This window comes from Pinus tabuliformis, chromosome 3_2 (genome assembly GCF_031772625.1).
Source record: "Pinus tabuliformis cultivar Carrire ecotype Pingquan chromosome 3_2, CPIR1, whole genome shotgun sequence".
Classification (NCBI taxonomy): domain Eukaryota; kingdom Viridiplantae; phylum Streptophyta; class Pinopsida; order Pinales; family Pinaceae; genus Pinus; species Pinus tabuliformis.
This window is the reverse complement of record NC_142302.1, coordinates 1,077,165,667-1,077,188,975: the sequence shown is the minus strand read 5'-3', so window position 1 is coordinate 1,077,188,975 and position 23,309 is coordinate 1,077,165,667. Positions and strand designations below refer to the sequence as shown.

The 23,309-nt window shown below is 38.6% G+C and overlaps 2 protein-coding genes across 2 annotated transcripts in view; both read right to left on the bottom strand.

Moving 5' to 3' along the window:
- The window catches only part of LOC149184408 (uncharacterized), a 102,053-nt gene extending 79,494 nt beyond the window's left edge, over positions 1–22,559 (bottom strand). Inside the window, exon 1 of the mRNA XM_089417464.1 lies at positions 21,866–22,559. Within this exon, the coding sequence (XP_089273590.1) occupies positions 21,866–22,447 (582 nt within the window). The 5' untranslated portion in view covers positions 22,448–22,559. The remainder of the gene's footprint in view (positions 1–21,865) is intronic.
- On the bottom strand, positions 2,416–5,242 carry LOC149184409 (uncharacterized). The gene is given in 4 exon segments (XM_089417465.1): positions 2,416–3,169; positions 3,172–3,565; positions 3,568–4,739; positions 4,742–5,242. Coding segments are annotated over 4 exon segments (2,514 nt in total). The 5' UTR covers positions 5,100–5,242; the 3' UTR covers positions 2,416–2,579.
- Positions 22,560–23,309: the final 750 nt, after the last annotated feature.

Here is a 23,309-nt window from a genome sequence, read left to right as displayed (position 1 = left end):
TCATGTCACCACAATAAGAGGGTGTCCGCATACCGAGTCATAATCAATACAACCACATCCACTGTTCCAACACCGTGAAACAGTGACCACCACATATTAGGCAATCACGAAGACAATAAAAATTCACAGATCCGCACCATACATTAATAATGCCATTTCAAATCATAAGTATAAATATATACTTACTATTATTGAAAACATAGTCACAATCACTAGTTGAACTAGGGACTCTAGAGGTTCCCCCACCTCCACCCATCAACTAAGTTTTAGTCAACAAGGTACTCGGGGAGTCCAGAGACCAGTCGTCTCCACCCTTTGGAGTTCAACAAACCCTCTTCTACAATGTTGTTCCTCTGTTCGATTTTCTTCCTTGACTGCTGCATCTCGAGTTTGTTCTCGTGCTACCTTAACAAATCTCGTCTTCCTTGAGCTTTCACTATATTCCTTTTTCTTTCCATATTTTCTCTACCTTGCACTATGTTTGTTTCTAGTGTGTTCCCATAAAGTCAATTTCCTCGTTGCCTCTTCCTTGCTATTGTGTTATCCCTCAACAAACAAATTTTTCGTCACTTCTTGTTGGTTTCTTCTCAACTATTTGTATCCTCTCTTTCTCTCCATGTGTCTTCTCTTACCATTTGAATCCCCTGTTTTCACACAACCTTTTCCATTTTTCCTCACTCCTTGCCTACTTTGCTGGCATGACCTCAACCTGCCATAATCTTGCTAGCAAATGAGAAGGGTTCACATGTCCAACAATTTCTTATAATATATATATATATATATATATATATATATAATTGGTTGTGGGTGGTCAACACAATAACTAGCTGACAACCTATCATGTTTCTTCTTTTATTTATTGTCCTTTTTCCTTGTAAAATTTTCCAAAGTAAGGATGGACCTACATACTTCTCTTGCAGCCATAAATTCTGAAAATACCAAGCCATTAAAATACACCAGCCAACCTTTAATGGTTGTCATAAGTAGTCCATATTTCCTTCAACAAGCAACTCAACCCATCCCAGGCAAGCAACCTCCCCCAACCTCTGGAATTCATGTCCCTTGAATCAACCCCAATTTGTCAAATATTTACAGTTCGTTTTATAAATGGAAACATGACCGAGTTGTCACAAGTGGTCATGGGTTATATTTGCACTCAAAAAACTATTTCTGGCTACATGCTAATAAGGTCACCGAGGGTTCGTTCATTGTATCTGGTGTGATAATATCACTATAACTAGTATGGTTGATTGTTCTTCTCAGTTATTGCCAATAAAAGCATAAGGGATATCATCGGTCAAAAAATTCCCAAATTCTTACACGGCAATCTAATGGGATAAACTACTCATGGATGACAACACTGACATCAAGTACTCAAAAAGGATACAAAAAAATAGGATCTCAGAAAATACTTTATGAAAATACAAAGTTGGGTTGTCTGAATACTCTGTTATGTCATACCATACTAAATCTATGATTTGGACTATATCAGTTCTGCAAGGCTTAGAGTTCTCAAGGTTGAATGCAGTGCTTTGGATTTGCTTCAATTGTGATGAGAGCACCATCTGAGATTGCCTAATATGAGGGGAGAAGTTGATCACTAATTGCAAGAGGAGGGCTCAAGTTTTCCATGACTTCATCTCTACTTATATAGCCAATGCAAACATTGGATCCACCAACATTATGCACCTTTGTTACAAGTTTGTTTTCTGCTTTTTCACATTTTCGCATTGAAGAAGGGAAATCTTTTCCCTTATCTCTTTCAAACTTGAATTTTAGTTGTCCAACTTGGAAACCCTTTCCCTTGTCTCTTTGAGTTTGGCCGAGGAGGAGCCAATACCTTGAATCTTGTGCACATATCCCTTCAAAGATCTCCACAAACACCTACTTCCTATACATAATACACACGTCAATACCCATAAATGAGTCAAGAAAAGTAATGTAAAAGACAAGGAAGAAATTAATTTGAGAAATGATTAATTAAACCAACCCGGACAAATTTCAATAATTGTTTTTTGATAAATCCTCTGCACATGACCACGAGCATGTCGTAGTTTCTTTGGAACAATTTTCAATAAAAAATATTTTGATAAAACGTCTGCACATGACCGACCACCAGCCTGTCGTAGTTTCTTTGATCTCTTTCAAACTTGAATTTTAGTTGTCGAACATGAAACCCTTTCCTTTGTCTCTTTAAGTTTGCCGAGGAGGAGCCAATACCTTGGATCTTGTGCACATTTCCCTTCAAAGATATCCACAAGCACCTACTCCTATACACAATACACACATCAACAACCATAAATGAGTCAACAAAAGTAATGTAATGAAGACGAGGAAGAAATTAATTTTAGAAATGATTAATTAAACCAACCTGGGAGAGTTTTCAATAAAATTTCTTTGATAAATCGTTTGCACATGATCACAAGTCATGTGGTATTTCTTTGGATCTGGCATGTACTTCTTAAGCTTGGCTGGGACATCAATTATCATAGTTTTTTGTCGATCTTCCCAATTGATGATCCGTTTCTCTACGTGTACAACAAACACTAACTTCCTTAGCTTCACTGCAGTAGCAGAACTTACCACTTCCTTAGCTTCACTGCAGTAGCACCTGCATTGCCCATGTCCATATAAGTATCGAGCACATTAACTTCAAATATATGTCCACATTCTACGAGCTCCACAAACCTGGCAGATGGATCACACTTGTCTAGATCCATCTGCGTAATGTGGTCTGAATTCTTGTGAGGGCAAATCCTGCAAACCCTGGGGCAGGGCTCCCCGCATAGACCTATGCAAGGATGCCCACACCTTAGAGTTTTTTGGCAGGGTTGGTTGCAACGAGGCCTGGTGCATGTTTCATGGCAGAGGAGATCACAAGTATGATGCTCGCACTTCCATTCGCATTTTTCCATGCAAGGCTTGCATAAGCTTCCGCACATAAGACCGCAACGACTATGAAGGCAACGTTTCTCGCAGACATTTTTACAAGGAGGACAGATCTCAGAGCAACCGGCCATGCATTGGTGGCCACATGGAAGAGATCTGAAGCACCGTTCCTTGCACGGAATGTGTTTAGTACCTTGCTTGCATGCCCTGCATGTTCCTCTGCAAATATGGTCACATCCTGGCCTCAGGACCTTACCACAGGGCTGATCACAAATGAATTTACAGGGTCTTCATGGCATAGCAACTCTGCCCGATGTCCACATGGCAAGGCTTTGATGACATTTACTTTACAGGGTCCGCAAGGTCTTCCACATTTTTGTTTACATGGATGACCGCAATGAAGCCGAATTGAACATAATTCGTTGCAGATGATTCCCCTGAGAGGAGTGGAGCAAGGAAGAGTTATGCGGTGGCAACATCTAGGTTGAAGACTCTTCGAGACAGGGATCTGGCAAGGAGGACAATATGTGGGGAAATGGCATATCTTCGGGCACTGATGACCACATATCTCGAATTTCTTCGGACAAGGCTTGGGGCATATGATTGAGTCATGGTCAGATGGATGACACTGCCTAGGACAAGCATGGCCGCATTTTAACTGATATTCACATGGTCTCTGCTGCAACCTCCGTCCTCCATTCGTCTGAAATCTTCGGCTACAGAGACTTTTATTTCTGTTTGTGGATGCCTTTGGCAAGTCAGTGTTAATGCCGGTCCAATCGAATTGGAATTCTCTAATTTCTGAATTATTGACTCCCACAGAGTACTTTTAGATGCTAGAAGCTCTGCATTGCCAAAGATGTAAAGCCCTGCCTTGGCTCTCGACAGTGCCACACAGACCCTGTTCACTATCTTGAGAAAACCAATATTGCCTCTTGACCCTCCAATTCCCAACTTTTTATTGCTTCTAACCAGAGATAATATGATAATATTGCATTCTTCTCCCTGATAGTTATCCACAGAACAAACTCGAGGAGTAGGTGAAGTGACATCATCTAACTTCTCATTTTGGCTTTTCCTGGGGTACAGGCGGTCACTGAGATGTGTTTGAATTTCATTCATCTGGCCCTTATACATTGTCAGAATTGTAATGTCACTGTTGTTGTATCCTTGTCTGAGAAGATAAACACAAAGTTCCACAGCAAGCCGCGCTTCACTTACGTTAATCTTGCTGGTGGTATCTGAGACCTGGGATTCCATGGTTTGATGATCTAAGAAAAACACATCATTTCTAATTCCTTTGATGTTTTCATACTTGGTGACGCTAAAATGGTCCTGCAAGGAAGGATAGAGATCAGATATTAATCTTGAAATTGAAGGCCTCATTCTTCTTTGGCATCTTAGGGTGACGTGCTCGATCCCTCCGCTTATCAATCTCTCAAACAGGGAGACGTCCAATTTGTATTTGGTGCCTAATTCATATTCGGTAAGAGAAGGACGCAACTGCAAGTGATCGCCAAGAAGAATGAGATGTTGGGTGAAGGAGCCGATGCATGGCAAAACATGGGCCTCCAAAACCTCGGCAGCTTCTTCTATGACCACTATTTCTGCTCTCAATGCCTGGAGAAGATCATAATTTTTAGCAGCCCAAGTGGTTGTCATTCCAACAACTTTTGCTTCTCTTAAAACTTTTAGGCTGGTCATATGATCATGTTGAAGTAGCCCATCACATACTTCTCTGTATCTCTCAGATAGAGGATGCAGTTCCTCCGCAGCCCTTTCCTTAGCTTTCTGCAACCAGTGATTATGCAGCTTGATCCTTGATTTTTGGGGCAACAGCCATAAATCCTGGAACTAAGTATGTTGTCCAGAGATGCATCTGCTGAAGAAGATTCATTCGACACTTTCTGCTTCCCTTCACGTTTCCCACCGTCTTTATCAGTTACTAGTTCATCTCCCGTCCCTTGCAACCATTCCTCTTCTATTGTCTGATCATTAACTGAATCCCTGCTATAGAGGGATACAATTTGCTGTTCTGAAGCTATACCCAATAGCATCCCCCTGGAGATTTGCCTTGCTCTCAGACAAATTGTACACCTTTTGATCTGCTCTTTCACATTCGTTTTAGTTCTCATTAGTTCTCCGTGTCTATCACGAAGTGCTCCAGAAGTACTGGTACCACGTTTGAGCACATCCAAGCTTCGCTTCATTCAACATAATTTGATTTTTTGATCCGCCACCGACTCGAACAATATTATTTTCTTCGGAATAAATGGATTCAAGGAACTGATCCAGTGCATGGTTGGTATAACAGATGACCAGAATAGGACCGCACTGGATGTTAGATAGAAGGATTCTGGCAATTTTTAAGCCGACGAAGGTTTTCCCAGTTCCAGGAGGGCCCTGAATAATGGCCAGCCTCTTTGTCAGGCCCAGCTTCACGGCTTCCATCTGGCTTTCATCTAGATGGGAATTCCACTGAGGCCATTTCTGCAAGATGTGGATTGTGCTTCTGCCCAAATAATTTTGGATACTTGGAAATGCACATTCTAGATTATATGCATCCTTTAATTGCCTCTTTTTCAGATAACCTGGCTCCATAGTCTGAGGTTCTAATGATAGAAAGTGCTCCCAAAAAGGAAGCTCTTTCATTTCTGGCCGTTGAAGGCATTTCAAAACATGGACATAGGTTTCACAGTATGCAGTTGACTGGATAATTTCATAGGTTTTGACTGGATAATTTCCCAAACTCTCAAAGTTACCTTCTATCAGCCTCAAAGCAACGCTTCCCTTCTCGAGGCTTTTGCTGCCTGCGTCCTTGACAATTCCCCATACAAAGTTCCGAAATCCATCGGAGGAAATGCACAGCAGCGAGCCAGACATCATTTCTTTGGATGAGCTTGCATCTGCTGCCTTCTCCTTTGTTGTTTTTAAAAGCATGCAGTGCTCCAGCCCTTGATTCCCACATTGGATTCCGGTAAATTTTACTTTCTTGTATATAGTGATATTATCTGGAACTGTGTTCTTGCGGAGACCTTGAATAGCACGTCTAAGTGAGGCGAAGCAATCCTCACGAAGCAGACGAAAGTGGGTGGACAAGTATTCGTCAATACTGTTGTAAGTCTGGCATATTCGGTTGGTAGGCAATGGTTCTGGACCCTGGGAAGATATTTCATCTTCAGTTGGTAAAATTGGGAAACTCGCCACGTCTGTCGATCCCTGTGCATAACCATCTAGCGATGAGTGTTTTCTTAAATAAATAGAGATATTAGATTTAATATGAATTATAAATCTATTTTAAATACAGATAGATTTAATATGAATTATGGATCTATTTTAAATATAGATATTAGATTAAAAGATAGATATTAGATTTAATATGAATTGATCCGATTTTTTTACATTACACTCTAGAATGAGCGTTCTACAATTTAATGAAAAATAATAATCAATATTTCTAAAATTTACAATCATTATAAATGTTTCCAAAATTTGTAATCAATTTAATTACGCGCAAGAGCTGCAGAACATTTATTTAAAATAATTTGTTTAGTGTTACAAGAAAATAAAACCATTTAATTTAGAGTAATTTCCAAATTAATTCAGAATAAAAACCATTTCCAAAATTACAACAAAATATATTTTAATTAAAAATAACGGTTCTATTAATAAACTAACAAAAATACTTTTTCCCAGTACGAAAAAAGCTATATTATATTCAAGCTATATTATATTCATTAATTTTAGAGAGAATAATATTACATCAGACATATATGATAAATTAATAGTGTTCCAGATATGGTATGCAAGTCAATAATGAGAGATATCATATTCTGATATAACCATCTATGATAGAGGCATTGTATGGAACAGCGATACTAAGCAGGATGAGAAAAATTCATGTGCTGTGCAGAATAGGAAAATATAAACGGGGTACTTGATACATACCAGAGATGAAGAATGTTGATAAATAGATTAAGTACCTGGTAGAGTGAAGTCTTGAATATGATGCCGAACTTCTCCCACTGTTATGTGTTGGGGATTTTTCTAGAAAATCCCAAAAACACATAAAAACTAAAACTCAACACACAGAGACAGTGCTCTGTTTCCTTTACTCCAGAATCTTTTTGCACAAGGAAGCTTAAAAAAATTTACTGAGGAACAGAGTATTTCACCACCACAAAAAAACATTTCTATTGATTAAAACAAAATGTCTGATACATATTCATCCTCTTTCCTGAGAGGGATTCACCAAAAATTACATTCAGCCATCAAAAACTAAACTCTGTCTCCTCTTGAGAATTTACTGTGCTGAGTAAAATTATCATTTACATTCACTGCTGTGAAAACATTTTACTCACTGGTGTAATAAAAATTTACACATACTGCTGTAAAAAAAACTTACAAATCAATTCTTCACATTACATAAACTGCGATGCATTTCTATTGCATGAGTTCCACAAAAAAATTTCACGGTGTGCATTCCCCTTCACACTGCTGTGTGAAAAACGTATATTTTTTTCACGCTGCTCCTTTGTTCCGTTTACAATGGTCAATGCAACTTTACAACCCTCCCTTGTTCTCTTTTTCGCACTGCTGTGCGTTCATATTTTTTTTAACTCTCTTACACCATACATAATAAACTAACTACAAAATAAAACTATTTATTTTTTTACAATAACGCACAAGCTCCAATTCTTTGGATATTACATTGCGTATATGATATTACAAAGTAACCATACCTTTCTTTTAAATTCTCCATACGTTCGTGCAATTAAAACTGAGACATCTCACCTATTATCTACGAACAAAAATTAATTCATTAAATTTCTTTTCGACGGTCAACCCAAAGGCTTTTACTCCACGCAATGTTTTAATGTTGGTTTGTATGCAGCTTTACACAATCAACGGACGAGAACGCTGGAGACAATCGAACGGCGGACAGAGATATCGGGAGGCATTACATGACTGAACGATAGCACCCGAGAAATTACGTTTGCTTACGCCACGCGTCTGCACAATATTGTATCGGGCTCAAAAATACGGAAACCACTTTTACTCAAAAGCGGTCCGAGATCCCTCAAGGTGGTTTGTGGTTTCGTTGCGCGGTTTTGGAGTTATAAATGCACAGTTTAAATTACATATTCAACACTCCCCTTTAATTTCAACTGCTGGGCATTTGGTCATACCCAGACACTTTCTCAAAAATTCAAAGCTTTTCTGATCCAGTGGCTTTGTCAAGATGTCTGCAACCTGTTCCTGAGTCCTGCAATGTTCTAAGACAATTTCCCCATTGTTCACCAATTCTCTGATGTAGTGAAACCTTGTATCAATGTGTTTCGTTCTCTTATGAAACACTGAATTCTTTGACAATGCAATAGCTGAGCTATTGTCACAAAAAATCACTGTCGCTTTTGCCTGCTCTTGGCCTAAGCTCCTCAACATTCTTCTCATCCAAACTGCTTGACATGCTGCTGCTGTAGCTGCCACATATTCAGCCTCTGCTGTAGACAATGCTACAATGGACTGCTTCTTAGAAGCCCATGAAATGGCTCCTGAACCCATATGAAAAACATAACCGGAAGTGCTTTTCCGATCATCTACACTTCCAGCCCAATCACTATCAGTGTATCCAATTAAATCTGAACTTTCTGAGACACTATATAATATGCCAAACATTTTGGTACCTTTGACATACCTCAAAATTCTTTTTGCTGCCTGTCAATGTGCCTCCTTTAGCCTCTCCATGAATCTGGAAATTAAACTAACATCATACATAATGTCAGGCCTAGTTGCTGTTAAATACATAAGACTGCCAACAATACTCTTGTACAAACTAGGATCAAAATCCTTGCTGCTGTCCTCTCTGCTGAGTTTTAATCCCATTACTGTGGGAGTGATCGCTGCCTTGCATTCTTGCATGTTAAATATGCTCAATACTTGATTTACATATCTTGCTTGTGAGATAAAAATTCCTTTTTCATTTTGATCTACTTCTATGCCTATGAAGTATCTCAAGAAACCCATGTCAGTCATTTCAAATTCCTCCTTCATGACTGATTTAAAATTCTCAATGAGCTGATCATCATTACCTGTGAAAATAACGTCATCAACATATAAGACAATAATTAAAATTTTACCATCTTTTGCTTTGATGTAGACGGTGGGTTCTCCTTCACACTTGTCAAATTCATTATCCAATAGATAGGAATCTATCCTGCTGTACCATGCTCTTGGCACTTGCTTCAGCCCATAAAGAGCTTTCTTCAATTTGCACACTTTGTGCTCTTCACCTTTCTTCTCATAGCCTAGAGGCTGTTCAACATAAACCTCTTCCTTTAACACTCCATTTAGGAATGCTTACTTCACGTCCATTTGGTAGACTTTCCATTTGTGTTGAGCTGCTATGGACAACACTGCTCTCACGGTTTCCATTCTTGCAACCGGTGCGAAAGTCTCCTCATAATCTCTCCCATACTGCTGCTTGTATCCCTTGACAACCAGCCTTGCCTTGTGCCTTTCTATCTTGCCTTCAGCATTGCTTTTGGTCTTGTAGACCCATTTGACTCCAATGACTTCTTTGCCTTTTGGTAGCTCAACCAAATCCCATGTTTTGTTTCTCTCTATGGCATTCATTTCCTCATCCATAGCTTCTATCCATTTCTTATCTTTAATTGCATCTTCGAAATGAATAGGATCATCAACATGACAATACAAGGCAAATAAGGAATTTATTCCTTCATCATAAATGTCACTTAGATTTCTAAATTTCTTACCTCTTTCACTTGGTGTGCAAGTGCTTGAAGATGCACTTGAATTTCCTCCTTGTGGTGTGCTTGGAGAAGCACTCTCATTTATCCTCAATGGTGTCCCTTGCTGTCCTTGTGTTGGCGCTGCTGTTTGGGGATGCATTTCAGCCACTTCCTCTTCATCTTCATCATGAGACAAACAATTTTTAACATTCACTGTTTTCTCTATGCTTCCATCCCAAGCTTCTTCTTCAATGAATTGAACATCTCTGCTAACAAAAAACTTCTTGGTAGATGGGATATACAACCTGTAGGCTTTGGATTCCTCACTGTATCCAATGAAAAGACATTTCTCCCCTTTGTTGTCCAACTTCCTCCTTAGCTGATCTGGAATGTGTGCATAGGCCACACATCCAAAAACTCTCATGTGGGTGACTCCTTGCTTTCTCCCACTCCATGCTTCTTCCGGCACTTTGTTCATCACTGCTTTTGTAGGACACCTGTTCAAAATGTAAACTGCACAATTTACAGCTTCAGCCCAATAATCATTTGGCAAATGCTTTGCCTTCAACATGCTCCTCGCCATATCCATGATGGTCCTATTCTTCCTTTCAGCAACTCCATTTTGCTGTGGGGTGTACCTAGCTGTAAACTGTTTATGAATTCCATTTTCTCTACAAAATCTTAGGAATTCCTTGGAGATATACTCACCTCCTCTATCAGTTCTCAAAACTTTAATGTGCAGCCTGCTTTGGTTTTCCACAAATGCCTTGAAATTTTGGAATTTCTCAAACACTTCACTCTTGTTTTTAAGGAAATATACCCAAGTTTTTCTTGTAAAGTCATCAATGAATGGTAGGAAATATTGGTTGCCTGCTAATGATGGAGCTTGCATTGGTCCACATAAATCTGAGTGGATGATCTCTAAGGGTGCCTTTGCCCTTATGCTTTTACCTGATGGTAAACTTTCTCTATGTTGTTTCCCCAATATGCAGCCTTCACATAAGCTGTCCGGTTTCTCTATCAATGGTAATCGTCTTACCATTCCTTTCTTACTCAACAAATTTAGACCTCCAAAATTGACATGTCCAAATCTCAAGTGCCACAACCAATTTTCATCCTTTGGCACGCTTTGGAAAGCCTCTTGGGTAACTGCTGCAATTATATTCTTGTTTTTCAAATCTGCCTGATCCTGAGAGGGAACATCCTGTTCCTTGTCATTTTTACTTCAGCAATGCATCGTTTGCTGGGTGCTATATCCATGATGGTGCATACATCATTTTTAAAGAAAACATTGTACCCCTTATGGACAAGCTGTCCAATACTCAAGAGGTTACATCTCATTCCAGGGACATAGTAGATATCTGCTATGGTTTTCCTTTCTCCTTGCTTTGTAAATATTTTTACCTCCCCTTTTCCCATAACAAAGATTTTGTTATCAGTTCCAAGTGTAACTTCTGATTTCACATTCTGATCTAGAGCAGAAAAGAAGGCTATGTTTCCTGTCATATGGTTGCTGCAACCTGAGTCTAAAAACCATATGTCCTCACTGTTTGTTTCAGCCATGTTACAAGCTAACAACACATTATTTTGGCTGTTGTTTTCTCTAATGACATTTGCATTTGATCTATTGTTCATATCATGCTGCTTCTTCCTACATTCACTGGCATAATGCCCATATCTTTTGCAATAAGAGCATTGGACATTGGATTTTTCATACCTTTGTCCTTGAGCATGATGTTGTCCTCCTTGTTGGCTGTTGCCTTGGCCTTGGTTCTGATTTGGATTGCTGCCTCTTCCTTGAGCATTTGTTGGGCTGTTCCTTCCACCTCTGTTCTGGGTTCTGCCTCTTCCTCTTTTGTTTCCTCTGCCTTGACCTCTTCCTCTTCCAAAGGACATCTGGGTCTTGAAGGCTTGCTCTAGAGATGAGTTTTCATTTCTACTCAACCTCTGCTCATGTGTTATCAGTGATGCATGTAGCTCATCAACTGAAAATTTTGAGAGATCCTTTGTCTCTTCAATGGTGGTGACAATCGCATCAAACTTTGAGGGTAAGACCCTCAATATTTTCTCCACAATCCTCCTATCTTCAAGGGTTTCTCCATGAGTCCTTATCTGTGTGACCAAACCAATTACATGTGTGAAGAATGAGTCAATGTTGTCTGACTCCTTCATGTTCAGATTCTCAAAATCCTTCCTCAGCAATTGCAGTTTTGCTGTCTTCACTCTCTCCATGCCTTGATAGGCTGTCTTGAGGGTTTGCCATGCTTCATTGGATGTCTTAGCTGCTGCTAACCTTGGAAACACGCTTCCATGCACTGCTTGATACAAGAAGAAAATGGCTTTTGAATCTTTCTTCTTGCAGCGCTTTAATAGATCCTTCTCTCCTTGAGTTAATGCATTAAACTCATTTTCATCTGCTGGTTGTTCAAAACCTTCCTCAACTATTTCCCATAAGTCTTGGGAAGCAAACAAGGCTTTCATTGTTATTGCCCAATAGTCATAGTTTTTACCATCAAATAATGGGAGCTGCATACCCATGCTATTACTGGTGCTTGTGCCAGCCATTCTTGCAGCCTCAACTATGCTTCAATTTCTTGACTGTGTATTTTAAAACAACTGACTGCTTCTTCAGCAACACATAAAAAAACTTTGTGAAATACCTGAGTATTTTCTTGACTGAGCCTTCACTCTGCTTGAGAAGTTTTACTGCTGCAACAAACTCCTCCCTTCAGCTTCTTGAACACCTTCAAAGAGCCTAAACCTGCTCTGATACCACTGTTGGAGATTTTTCTGAGAAAATCCCAAAAACACATAAAAACTAAAACTCAACACACAGAGACAGTGCTCTGTTTCCTTTACTCCAGGATCTTTTTGCACAGGGAAGCTTAAAATTTTTTACTGAGGAACAGAGTATTTCACCACCACAAAAAAACATTTCTATTGATTAAAACAAAATGTCTGATACATATTCATCCTCTTTCCTGAGAGGGATTCACCAAAAATTACATTCAGCCATCAAAAACTAAACTCTGTCTCCTCCTGAGAATTTACTGTGCTGGGTAAAATTATCATTTACATTCACTGCTGTGAAAACATTTTACTTACTGGTGTAATAAAAATTTACACATACTGCTGTAAAAAAAACTTACAAATCAATTCTTCACATTACATAAACTGCGATGCATTTCTATTGCATGAGTTCCACAAAAAAATTTCACGGTGTGCATTCCCCTTCACACTGCTATGTGAAAAACCTATATTTTTTTCATGCTGCTCCTTCGTTCCTTTTACAATGGTCAATGCAACTTTACAGCCCTCCCTTGTTCTCTTTTTCGCACTGTTGTGCGTTCATATTTTTTTAACTCTCTTACACCATACATAATAAACTAACTACAAAATAAAACTATTTATTTTTTTACAATAACGCACAAGCTCCAATTCTTTGGATATTACATTGCGTATATGATATTACAAAGTAACCATACCTTTCTTTTAAATTCTCCATACGTTCGTGCAATTAAAACTGAGACATCTCACCTACTATCTACGAACAAAAATTAATTCATTAAATTTCTTTTCGGCGGTCAACCCAAAGGCTTTTACTCCACGCAATGTTTTAATGTTGGTTTGTATGCAGCTTTACACAATCAACGGACGAGAATGCTAGAGACAATCGAACGACGGACAAAGATATCGGGAGGCATTACATGACTGAACAATAGCACCCGAGAAATTACGTTTGCTTACGTATGGGGAGAGCCACGCGTCTGCACAATATTGTATCGGGCTCAAAAATACGGAAACCACTTTTACTCGAAAGCGGTCCGAGATCCCTCAAGGTGGTTTTTGGTTTCGTTGCGCGGTTTTGGAGTTATAAATGCGCAGTTTAAATTACATATTCAACCCGGTAGAGTGAAGTCTTGAATATGATGCCGAACTTCTCCCACTGTTAGGTAGAGTGAAGTCTTGAATATGATGCCGAACTTCTCCCACTGTTATGCTCATCATCCAGAATTGGTTTGGAGAAGAAAGACCTTCTTTTGAAAGAGCATCAGCCACTTTGTTTTTTGCTCTATCAATATGGTGAATAGAATAGTCCTTTCGACATTTCCAGATAGAGTCTATTTTGCTCAGCCACTCCGAAAGATTGAGATTTTTTATGGAGTGAAGGGACTTTACATGATCAATAATGAGTTTGGAGTCACCGAAAATATGCAGTCCCTGGATGTTTAGAGAGTCACAAAACTTTAAAAGGCCAGCCAACACCATTGCCTCTGCTTTGTTGTTTTTCCCTTCACCTCCATGCCAAAAAAATGTCGATATGCTGGTTCTCACATGGAATAATAAAGACCCCACATGCACAAAAACCATTTTGAGCAACCCCACATGCACGAAAATACTATTATAATTATATAAATTAAATGTTTAATAAAATAAATTAAATGATTAATATACATTGTCAGTTATATGCCATATAATTTATCTACTATTTAAACCATAACTTTGAAAAACCAGTATCTCTAAAAAAAACACCATTTGAAAAACCAGTTATTTTGTGCACCTATCCACCTATCTTGAGTGCGTTCTTCGATGTGCACGTTTCTCAGTAACAGGACCACTTCAACGGCAATTCAGATTAGCGGAACCCCATTCCTCCCTTCACTCAAGCGTCTAACAATGGAATCTGCGGGCCTTCATCCAGATTTTCCAGGTATTGGAAAAAAATCGCTGAAATTAAGCAATTTGAGGGATGTTCGAAGAAGGGAGTCTCAGAAAAATTGAAGGCCGCGAGACACATGATTGACATATATATGAGGGATTTGTTGAATAAATCAAACCCAATCGGTAACCCGAGAATTTGTAACTTAAACGCTGAATTAGTTTTGAAAGCGCGTGTCACAGAGGGCCAAATCTCTGTAAAAGAAGCATATTCATATATTACACAGGGGCGAAGGATTCCAAAGACTGATTCCTGGATATTTCGAATGTGACGGTGGGAGTTTCCTTTGAAACTTAAATGTTTCATGTGGCTCGTGTTCCATATGATGATCACCTTGCTCGTAGGGGTTTTAAGGGGTGGGTATTTACTATCTGTGTGGCAGGGCGAATGAAGAGGTGACACTTTTTTTCTTGCTTTTTTTCAGAAGAAAAAAACACTGTTTTTATATAAGTAAAAAGACCAGTATATACATCTAATGAAAATGGATAGTCCAGAGACAACTAACAGGATATGCAGACAAAAGATGTGTCATGGCCATACAGACACACTTTTTTTCTTGCTTGCCCATTTGTTGTTTCTATATGGGCAAGAGGTATTAGTGTTTCTCAAAATTCATGTAAGAATATTAGTTAGTGTCCTGGCCTTTTTCTTGCTCGCCCATTTGTTGTTTTTATATGGGCAAAAGGTATTAGTGTTTCTCAAAATTCATGTAAGAATATTAGTTGTATCATGGCCATATAGACACACTTTTTTCTTGCTTGCCTATTTGTTGTTTCTATATGGGCCAGAGGTATTAGTGTTTCTCAAAATTCATGTAAGAATATTAGTTTAATCAATATCCGGGTAGCAAAGAAAGTCAAAATGAATTAACGTATAGGTCAATAATATATTTGAGTAATGTTTGTAAGTCTAGCTCAAATTTAAACCAGTGGACGAGTTAACATATAGGTCGTGATTAAGGGGAGGTGTCAGAATAATAATCATAATAATCATGACTCTATTCATGCTACGCTGATGACGGTTGGTCTCCAATAGTCGGCAAATTTAGGTAAAAAAATGAAAGTCGGTGAAATTTATTGTTGAATCTCTGACTTGATTATGTATAAATTACAATCATTGGAATGCAATCATCAAGCTCTCTACGTCAGTTTTATTTTCTGATATCTCAAAGAGACTTGCACTGCTCCTCTATCGCCATGTGTCTCTCTAAGTGGATTGAGGACCAGAAAGAGTATTTGATGCTTCATTTTTCATCTTTTTGGGGCATATGGAAGAGTAGGTATGCTAAAATTTTGGAACAAATAGTCCCTCATGTGCGATATACATGTTCGAAGATTTTGGCTTCCTTTCAGGAAATCGGGCCTGCAGACTAATGCCTAATGGGAATATTTGTTCATTATGGGTAATTGGGTTGTCATGGCCGGTGGGGTATTTTGATGAGGCATCATCTGGTGGGCAATGCAGATGTGAGGCTTATATAGTTTTGAAGTAGGGCTAATTTTATCAGTTTCGCTAGTATTGTGGTACATGTTCAAACAAGGAGGCAAAGATGTTTGCTCTTTGGGAGTTTTACGATGTGTTAGTTGGCTGGAAATTACAGAGATTGTGATTGCTGGTGATTGCAAATCGGTGATTGAGTGGGCTTAGGGATATTCCAGATTTCGGAGTCCTTCTCTTTTCCACTGGATGCAACATATCAGAGTTTTGTAGGCGCAATTCAATCACGTCACATTCACCATGTTTTCAGAGAACCGAACATGGTGGTCGACTCCGTCTCCAAATGTGGTTTATCTTCCCAGCCAGGCGTAATTAGGTTCCAACACTATGTTGAAGGCTCACTCTGTGGTGTTTGGGAGTTTCTCTTTATAGAGGTCGTGGAGTTGGCCCTCTCTCCAATCACATCTCTGGTGCATTCTATGCTTTGGTCTCTTAGGAATTTCTCATGTTTTCTATTTTTATTTTTTGCATTTATAGGCCTTTACTACCACAGTGGACATTATTTTTGTATTAGTTCATTAGCACACAGAAGAAGGTTTATGCATTGGACAGTGATAGAGATTTAGGTCACATAGTAGCTATGTGCAATTCACTTGTTCCTATTGCTTTCAATTTTTGTTAGAAAAATTGAGAGAGGGCATGGAGAAATTAAAATACATAACCAATCACACTTCATTGTTTTATTGATCACAAGAGATACAAATATAAAACAACAACATAACACACTGATTTCGACACATCTAGATTATGACTCCAACTCATAACATAGGAATCAACAACTTCTAGACTGACACTTGGGAACTTACAATGACAACTCACAACAACACCTGGAAGCATTACTTCCAACACCCTCCCTTAATGGTTACATGAAAAACACATATTGCAACAAGAAGGAAAATTTGTCTTATTGGTCTTCATCAACACTCACATCCACTCTAGAATCTCGCAAACACCACTCTTTTACCACCACATCTTCGAGTTGTTACTTGACCTCCATTTAAAATGTAACTGTCTCTGACCATTGTTAATGAACTTTGGAAGATCAACAATATTGACAACTCAGCTCGTTGGGGCTTTCGCGATAAGAGCTGTCAAGTAATGAACCATCTTATGGACCAACCACCATCCACCGGATATTTCTCTTTTGTCTATCCGTCAGTTGCTAAGATGGAGGTCTGGACATTGAATGTGTTCAAAAGTTGATCAAACAACTTGACATTACTAACACACAATAATTGATGTTTCGAACACCGGGCTTCCAGTTTAAGAACCACCAACCCTTTTTATAACCAATAAAAACACACAAGAATTGATTTTTTGGACACCGGGGCTTCCAATTTAAAAACCACCAAATCTTTTATAACCAGAACTGAAAAAATAGAAAACTACTACAACTAACACCACAAACATACAAACTAAATTAGATAAACATATTTTATGAATTCATATCTAGAATGAGAACAACTAGATCAACATATTTTATGAATTCATATCTAGAATGAGAACAACTAGATCTCAGATCTAGCAACCAATTATCAAATCTTGATCAACGATTTCATGATGGGTAGGTCGATTTCACCTTAGGTCCGATCAGTTGGCCTTTCATTCAAATTAATTTACTTTTGCCTTCGCTATCAATGTCACAGGGAAATACAGTTAGCTACCTGCATTGATCAGATCTACCTCTCACATGGATAAGGAGGGAATCAACGCATTTCTCTCTAATTTGATTTCCTGGTAACTGTCTGGTCGCCATTGACGTTTAACCTCTCTTCTTCCATAAACTTATTAATAAACTCCATGTACGCTTTGAACCGAAGGCTTCAATTCGCGTTGTCAATCGATTCGCAGAGAAAAGTCGTGGGTCCAATATTTCGAAGAGGTGATACACCATTAGTGGGAAAAGTAGGTATTTTAAGGCCATGGAGCGATATTAAGGAAGCGAGCAACAAGGCAGAAATAACGTTCACCAAGTTAGAAATTTAACACAGAATGGTTGAATGGTCGAATGACCTTTTAAACATAAAGCCACCACATCATGTACACGAGCTTCCATCTCTGTTGTGGGGAAGAAGCCGAGCGAGACACGAGATTTCTTCCTTAGCTCTAAAATAGATCTCTCATATCTCAACCTCCAGCACACAAAATTCGCTTATGTCTTTTGCCTCCATCTCCACCTCTTATCATTACAAATTCCACGATGGCCGATCTCTTATCCATACACTCGATCCCCTTTTTCATATCATGAGATCTGAAATAATCCTCCTCTCTCTTCTACATTTCCCCCCCACAGTGGCCATTTGACAGAAAACACGAAGACTCTACGAAAGAGCTTGTTAGAAACACTGAAGACTCTATCAAAGAGTTTGTTTATTACATTACAAAACACATACATTTATACAAAACCCATTACAGGGATTCACCTACTGCCATTTACTCTCTATCTAAATCTTAAACTTGGTGATGTGGGAATAATGGGCGGCGATGTTGACTGCAGTCGTGATTAATGTTCTAACACCTCCCCTTAATCACGACGACCTAGACTTTAATTTGCCTGATGGTCTAAGTCTCATCTAGGCTTACAACAAAACATTTCATTTTTTCCTTCTTGCTAAAGGGTTCATGCTTGTTCATTTGCTGGTGCAGTTTCATCTTCACCTTTCTTGTCATAAGATATTGATGGAGCTTCTCCTTTCTTGATTGCAAGTTCACATTTTTTGTATTCAACATTGCTGCAGGTTCTTGAGACTTATACTTGTCTTTAATGCTTGCAATTTCTTCAAGCTTTGTTGCTTCTCCCTGATTGTCAATATCTGCACACTCAAAAACAACGTTAGATTCATAAAAAGAACCATACTGATTCTTGTCATCGTGCTCTTTGAAGAGAGCTTTGCTTCTTTCATCTTTCTTTGCTGACATAGTTGGTTGATTCATGTCTTCAACCTCTTTAATCAACTTTGTTGCTGCAAACATGTTGTCTTGCATTTGATTTGTGTATGGAGGTAGGCAGATCTTCTCACCAAACAACAAATCATCAATAAGATGCTCTTCATGCATCATATTGTACCACTCTTCATGAGATACATAATTCTCATCAAATTTGACTTCATAAGTCTCTGCATCATAGGGAGTTTCCTTACTATCACATGCCACTCTATTGTCAGGGACACACATACTTTTAGTCTTAATCACAATTATGATGCTTTCAACACAATCACCTTTAGCGACAACAATTTCATCAACTTCAACTTTCTCACTCCCCTCCATACTGTACTTCATTTCAAGAACATCCCAAAATATTTTCGCATTACGTATTTCACCAAATTGATGCAAAATATTAAACAAAATATTTTCATCTAAAGCTGATATAATGAGAAGTAATGACATTGCACTTCTACACTTATCTTGGGGATTTATAGATGTTTCTTCAACAAATTGCCATAAATCTAATGAACCAAGCAATCATTCCATTTTAATAACCCAAAGCTCAAAATGTTTACCTGAGAAAATTGGCAAAACTGGCATTAATCGTTTCAGTATTGCATCACTATCTTCAAATTCTTCTTGCTTACTCAAATTTTTATTTGACATTTCATATTCCAGCTCTGCTTTTTTATTCTCTCCCTTGATATTTTTGAGTTCTCTTTGGAACTCTCCCATTCTCTTTTGCCGACCCATAGCTACAATGCAAGCCCTCTTTCAGCTCCAAAAAATAACCCGCACTTCCATTGCATTTTCTATTATTCCAGGTGGAGACAACCGCAGATCACAGTCACACTTGCATAGCGTCGACTTGAACTCCGGTGATGAGAATCAATGCATGCTAGTGCAGAGCCATCGCTTCTCTCTGCAAAAATTGTCTACACCATGCAATCAGGCACTCCTCTGAATAGTGCAGCGGGCTCTCCTTCTCGTTGTGGGCTCGTGCCCCTCAATGGCCGACATAGCCTTCTCCACACAGATCGTAAAGAATGCATTGTTCGTTTGACCTTTGACACAACCAAAAATCTCAATTTTCCTACTTTTTCCACACGTTCTTTCTTGCAGTCACTCTATTTGCCCCTCACCTGTGTTCTAAACCTCAGAATTCGGCTTTCTTTCCAAGCCACAACTAGTGTGTAACCATTACACACACAACAGTTCTTCAAGCCACACTGGCTCCTCACACGATGGCTGCTACAACGCTCCTCCACTTTGACTACGCCTCCACGACTACCACAAGCTCGAAACTGCACTTCGCTAAAGCCACTCCACCTCTAACATCCAAGCTCCACGACAAAACTTTGAAGATTCACAAAGAGCTTCACAACAAATTACAATGTTGCACACACTAACAGATACTCTGCGCTCCTTTCACCGAGCCCTCATGGCTCTGGACTCTGGACTCTCACGTTCATTGTAATTAAACACTCAGCACCACGCAGCTATTTTACCACTTGGCTTATTTGTTGAAACCCTCAACTTGGATCAATCACCCAAGGCACAACAACGAAACCCAAACAACAACTTGCACAATATTTCACACTGTGGTTGCCTCCAAACTTCAAACTGACACTCCAAACTTCACATGCAGCGCTCAATAAATGTAGCAGTCTTTAGCAGCTTTGCTACCACGGTCACCGACAACGACTTGATGACTTCTCTCAACAGCTTTGGCCACATCCATGCAACCGCTCCTCAAGCCTCCTTACAGCGAGCTCTATCTCCTCACAACTCACCTGAGCTTTGATACCATGACAGAGAACATAGTCGGCACTCAAAGATTGCACCTTTCATTACTAAACATTGCAATTTATACACATCTTCAGCTACAGACAAACAATAACTACGCCGAATGATATTTATTATCTACGGACGCTAGCTGACTGTTGAATAGTGATCGACGTCGTCTGAAGAGTGAGCGACGTCGTTCGTGATTAATACCTGACACCATTTTCTCTCAAAACTTATGGTAAGAGGAATCTTTTGAAGGTTGGCTCACAACAATCACTCCACACAACACAATCTCCAAATTTACAAATACATAGAAATTTCACACTGGCAAAAACAAAATTCACAACAAACAAAAAAAAACTCTCACACACTTATAGCAATATTTGTACAGAAACAATAACACTAAGGATCCCTCACATATTCTTGGCTCTCCCTTGAGGGAGCCAAGTCAGTACCAACTCTGATACCATGTTAGAAAAATTGAGAGAGAGCATAGAGCAATTAAAATACATAACCAATCACACTTCACTGTTTTATTGATCACAAGATATACAAATATAAAATACATAGCACACTCACTTCGGCACATTTAGATTATGACTCCAAATCATAATATAGGAATCAACAACTTCTAAATTGGCCCTTGGGAACTTACAATAACAACTCACAACAACACACAAACTTATAGTAACAACTCACAACAACATGCAAAAGCATTACTTCCAATAGTTTTCTTTCCACCTGATTTTTGTTGCATTCTGAATATTGAGAGACTAAAGAAAATGTAGCTAAGGTTGAACCTTAATAAAAGATAGTATGCTTTTTTTTCTCTTGACAAAAAGTTTTGAAACCCATATGAATAAAAAGCTTTGGACAAAGAGTTTTTTAACTTGGTAAATCTAAATTGTCTATACATTTTTTCAAAAATAAAAATTGTAAGAGTCTATTAAAAAATACACCAGGCCAACTTACAATGCGGATAGGTGGCTAAGAGACTCAATTTTTCTATGAGACAAGTTAAAGGCCACCTAGTGAATCCATGTGGTGTAAATTTGCCTATGTCTAAATAGAAAATAAAAAGTACACCAAACTTATCCCATCCACTTAAAAATAAAAAGCATAAAACCGTGTGCGTGTATTTTGATATCATTAAACTTAAATTGATTTAAAAAATAGATTTTTATGTGATACTAAATATAGAGGTAGGTGAAGGATTATAGATCCATGATAGTGTACTGTATTTTGGTTCCATGAAGTGAACACAATATTCATTGATCGCTAGAATGACTCTTACCTGGTATTGCTCTTCAGACTTTGAAAGTTGCTGAAGCCTTTTCATTTTATTTCGATATTCAATGAGCTTGCAAAATTGCTGACACAGTTTAAACATTTCAGCGCCCTCTGGAATCTCATTAATTGCTTCTCTAAGAGTCTCAGCGGGAAAGAACCTCCATCCATCCTCTGTTCGATTCTGCATCTCTTCCAAAAGATGAAGAAAGGGCCATAAATCCTTGGGCTTCGGCTCCATCATGGCTCCGACATGGGCTTGAATCTGTGTGAGAAAAGCCGACCCCAGAAATGCTCCGTATATTTTATTGGTATCAAACCTTTCCACGCTACATCTTATATCATCCCTGGTTACAAGTTTGGCCAATTTGAAAACAATTTGAGACGACAGAGAACGGTTGTCTGCTATCTGTCTCAGTATATCAAGCCCCTCGGGCGAACTGAGGAAAGAAATGAGATGGGTTGTAGAAATCGTTAGCTGATAGTCAAGCCATCTCTCGATTTCTGATAAAGATAATCCAAACCTGGAAAAACGAGGTTCATCTGAAGTTCCAGAATTGCTCCCGAATGACATTTCGCTCTCAGCCATTGATGGGGAAATGGCTGTGGAATTCCTAACTGAAGCAATGGGAGCTGCCGCGTCTTGGATGATGAGAAATTGAGGTTCGACTGGAATACAGTTACTATATTTTTTAACAGAGCAGGAACCTGGCGGTTTGTGATTCGAAGACAAGTTGTAATAAAGGAAGAGAGACCGGGTACAATGACAGAATCTGTGTTGCTTCTTAGGAAAGCTAAGTACACAGTTGTAAGGCAAGCGTGCCCGTTTACAGCTCCAACCTGAAAGAATTGACTACAAATTTAGGAATAAAGCGGCGGAAAGAATTGATTACAAATTTAGGAATCTATGTTTAAAAGAAATTTACAAAGCAGTTGGGAAAATAATAGAAATTTTGACAAGATTATAATAAATTTGATAAAAAATTTTAAAATTTAAATTATACTTATTAAACTTCAAAATTTTGAATACCTAAAAACTAAATCCATTTTTAATATAAAATAAAATAATTCAAACATTACAACATTCTGTTTTCTACTTTTATTTTTTTTCAATTCCAAAAATATTCTTTTTACCATACAACCGCTATGAATAATGCAGTGGCCAGTGATCAATAATGAAAAAACATGGAGAACCTTAAAAAGTGAAAAACATCGAGAACCTCGAAAAGTGAAGGTTCCGACATTTTTATCCCACAGAAAAATACATGCTAAAGTGAAGGTTCACATCCTATCACTTCCTCACTCGGCGCAGAATTTGTCAATAGTGAAAAAACATCAAGAACCTCAAAAAGTGAAGGTTCCGATTTAATTTCGATGTACCTATTATCACTTCCTCACTCGGTGCAGAATTGCTTTTTTGCTTCTGGAATTTCGGTGTTTGAAATCCATTG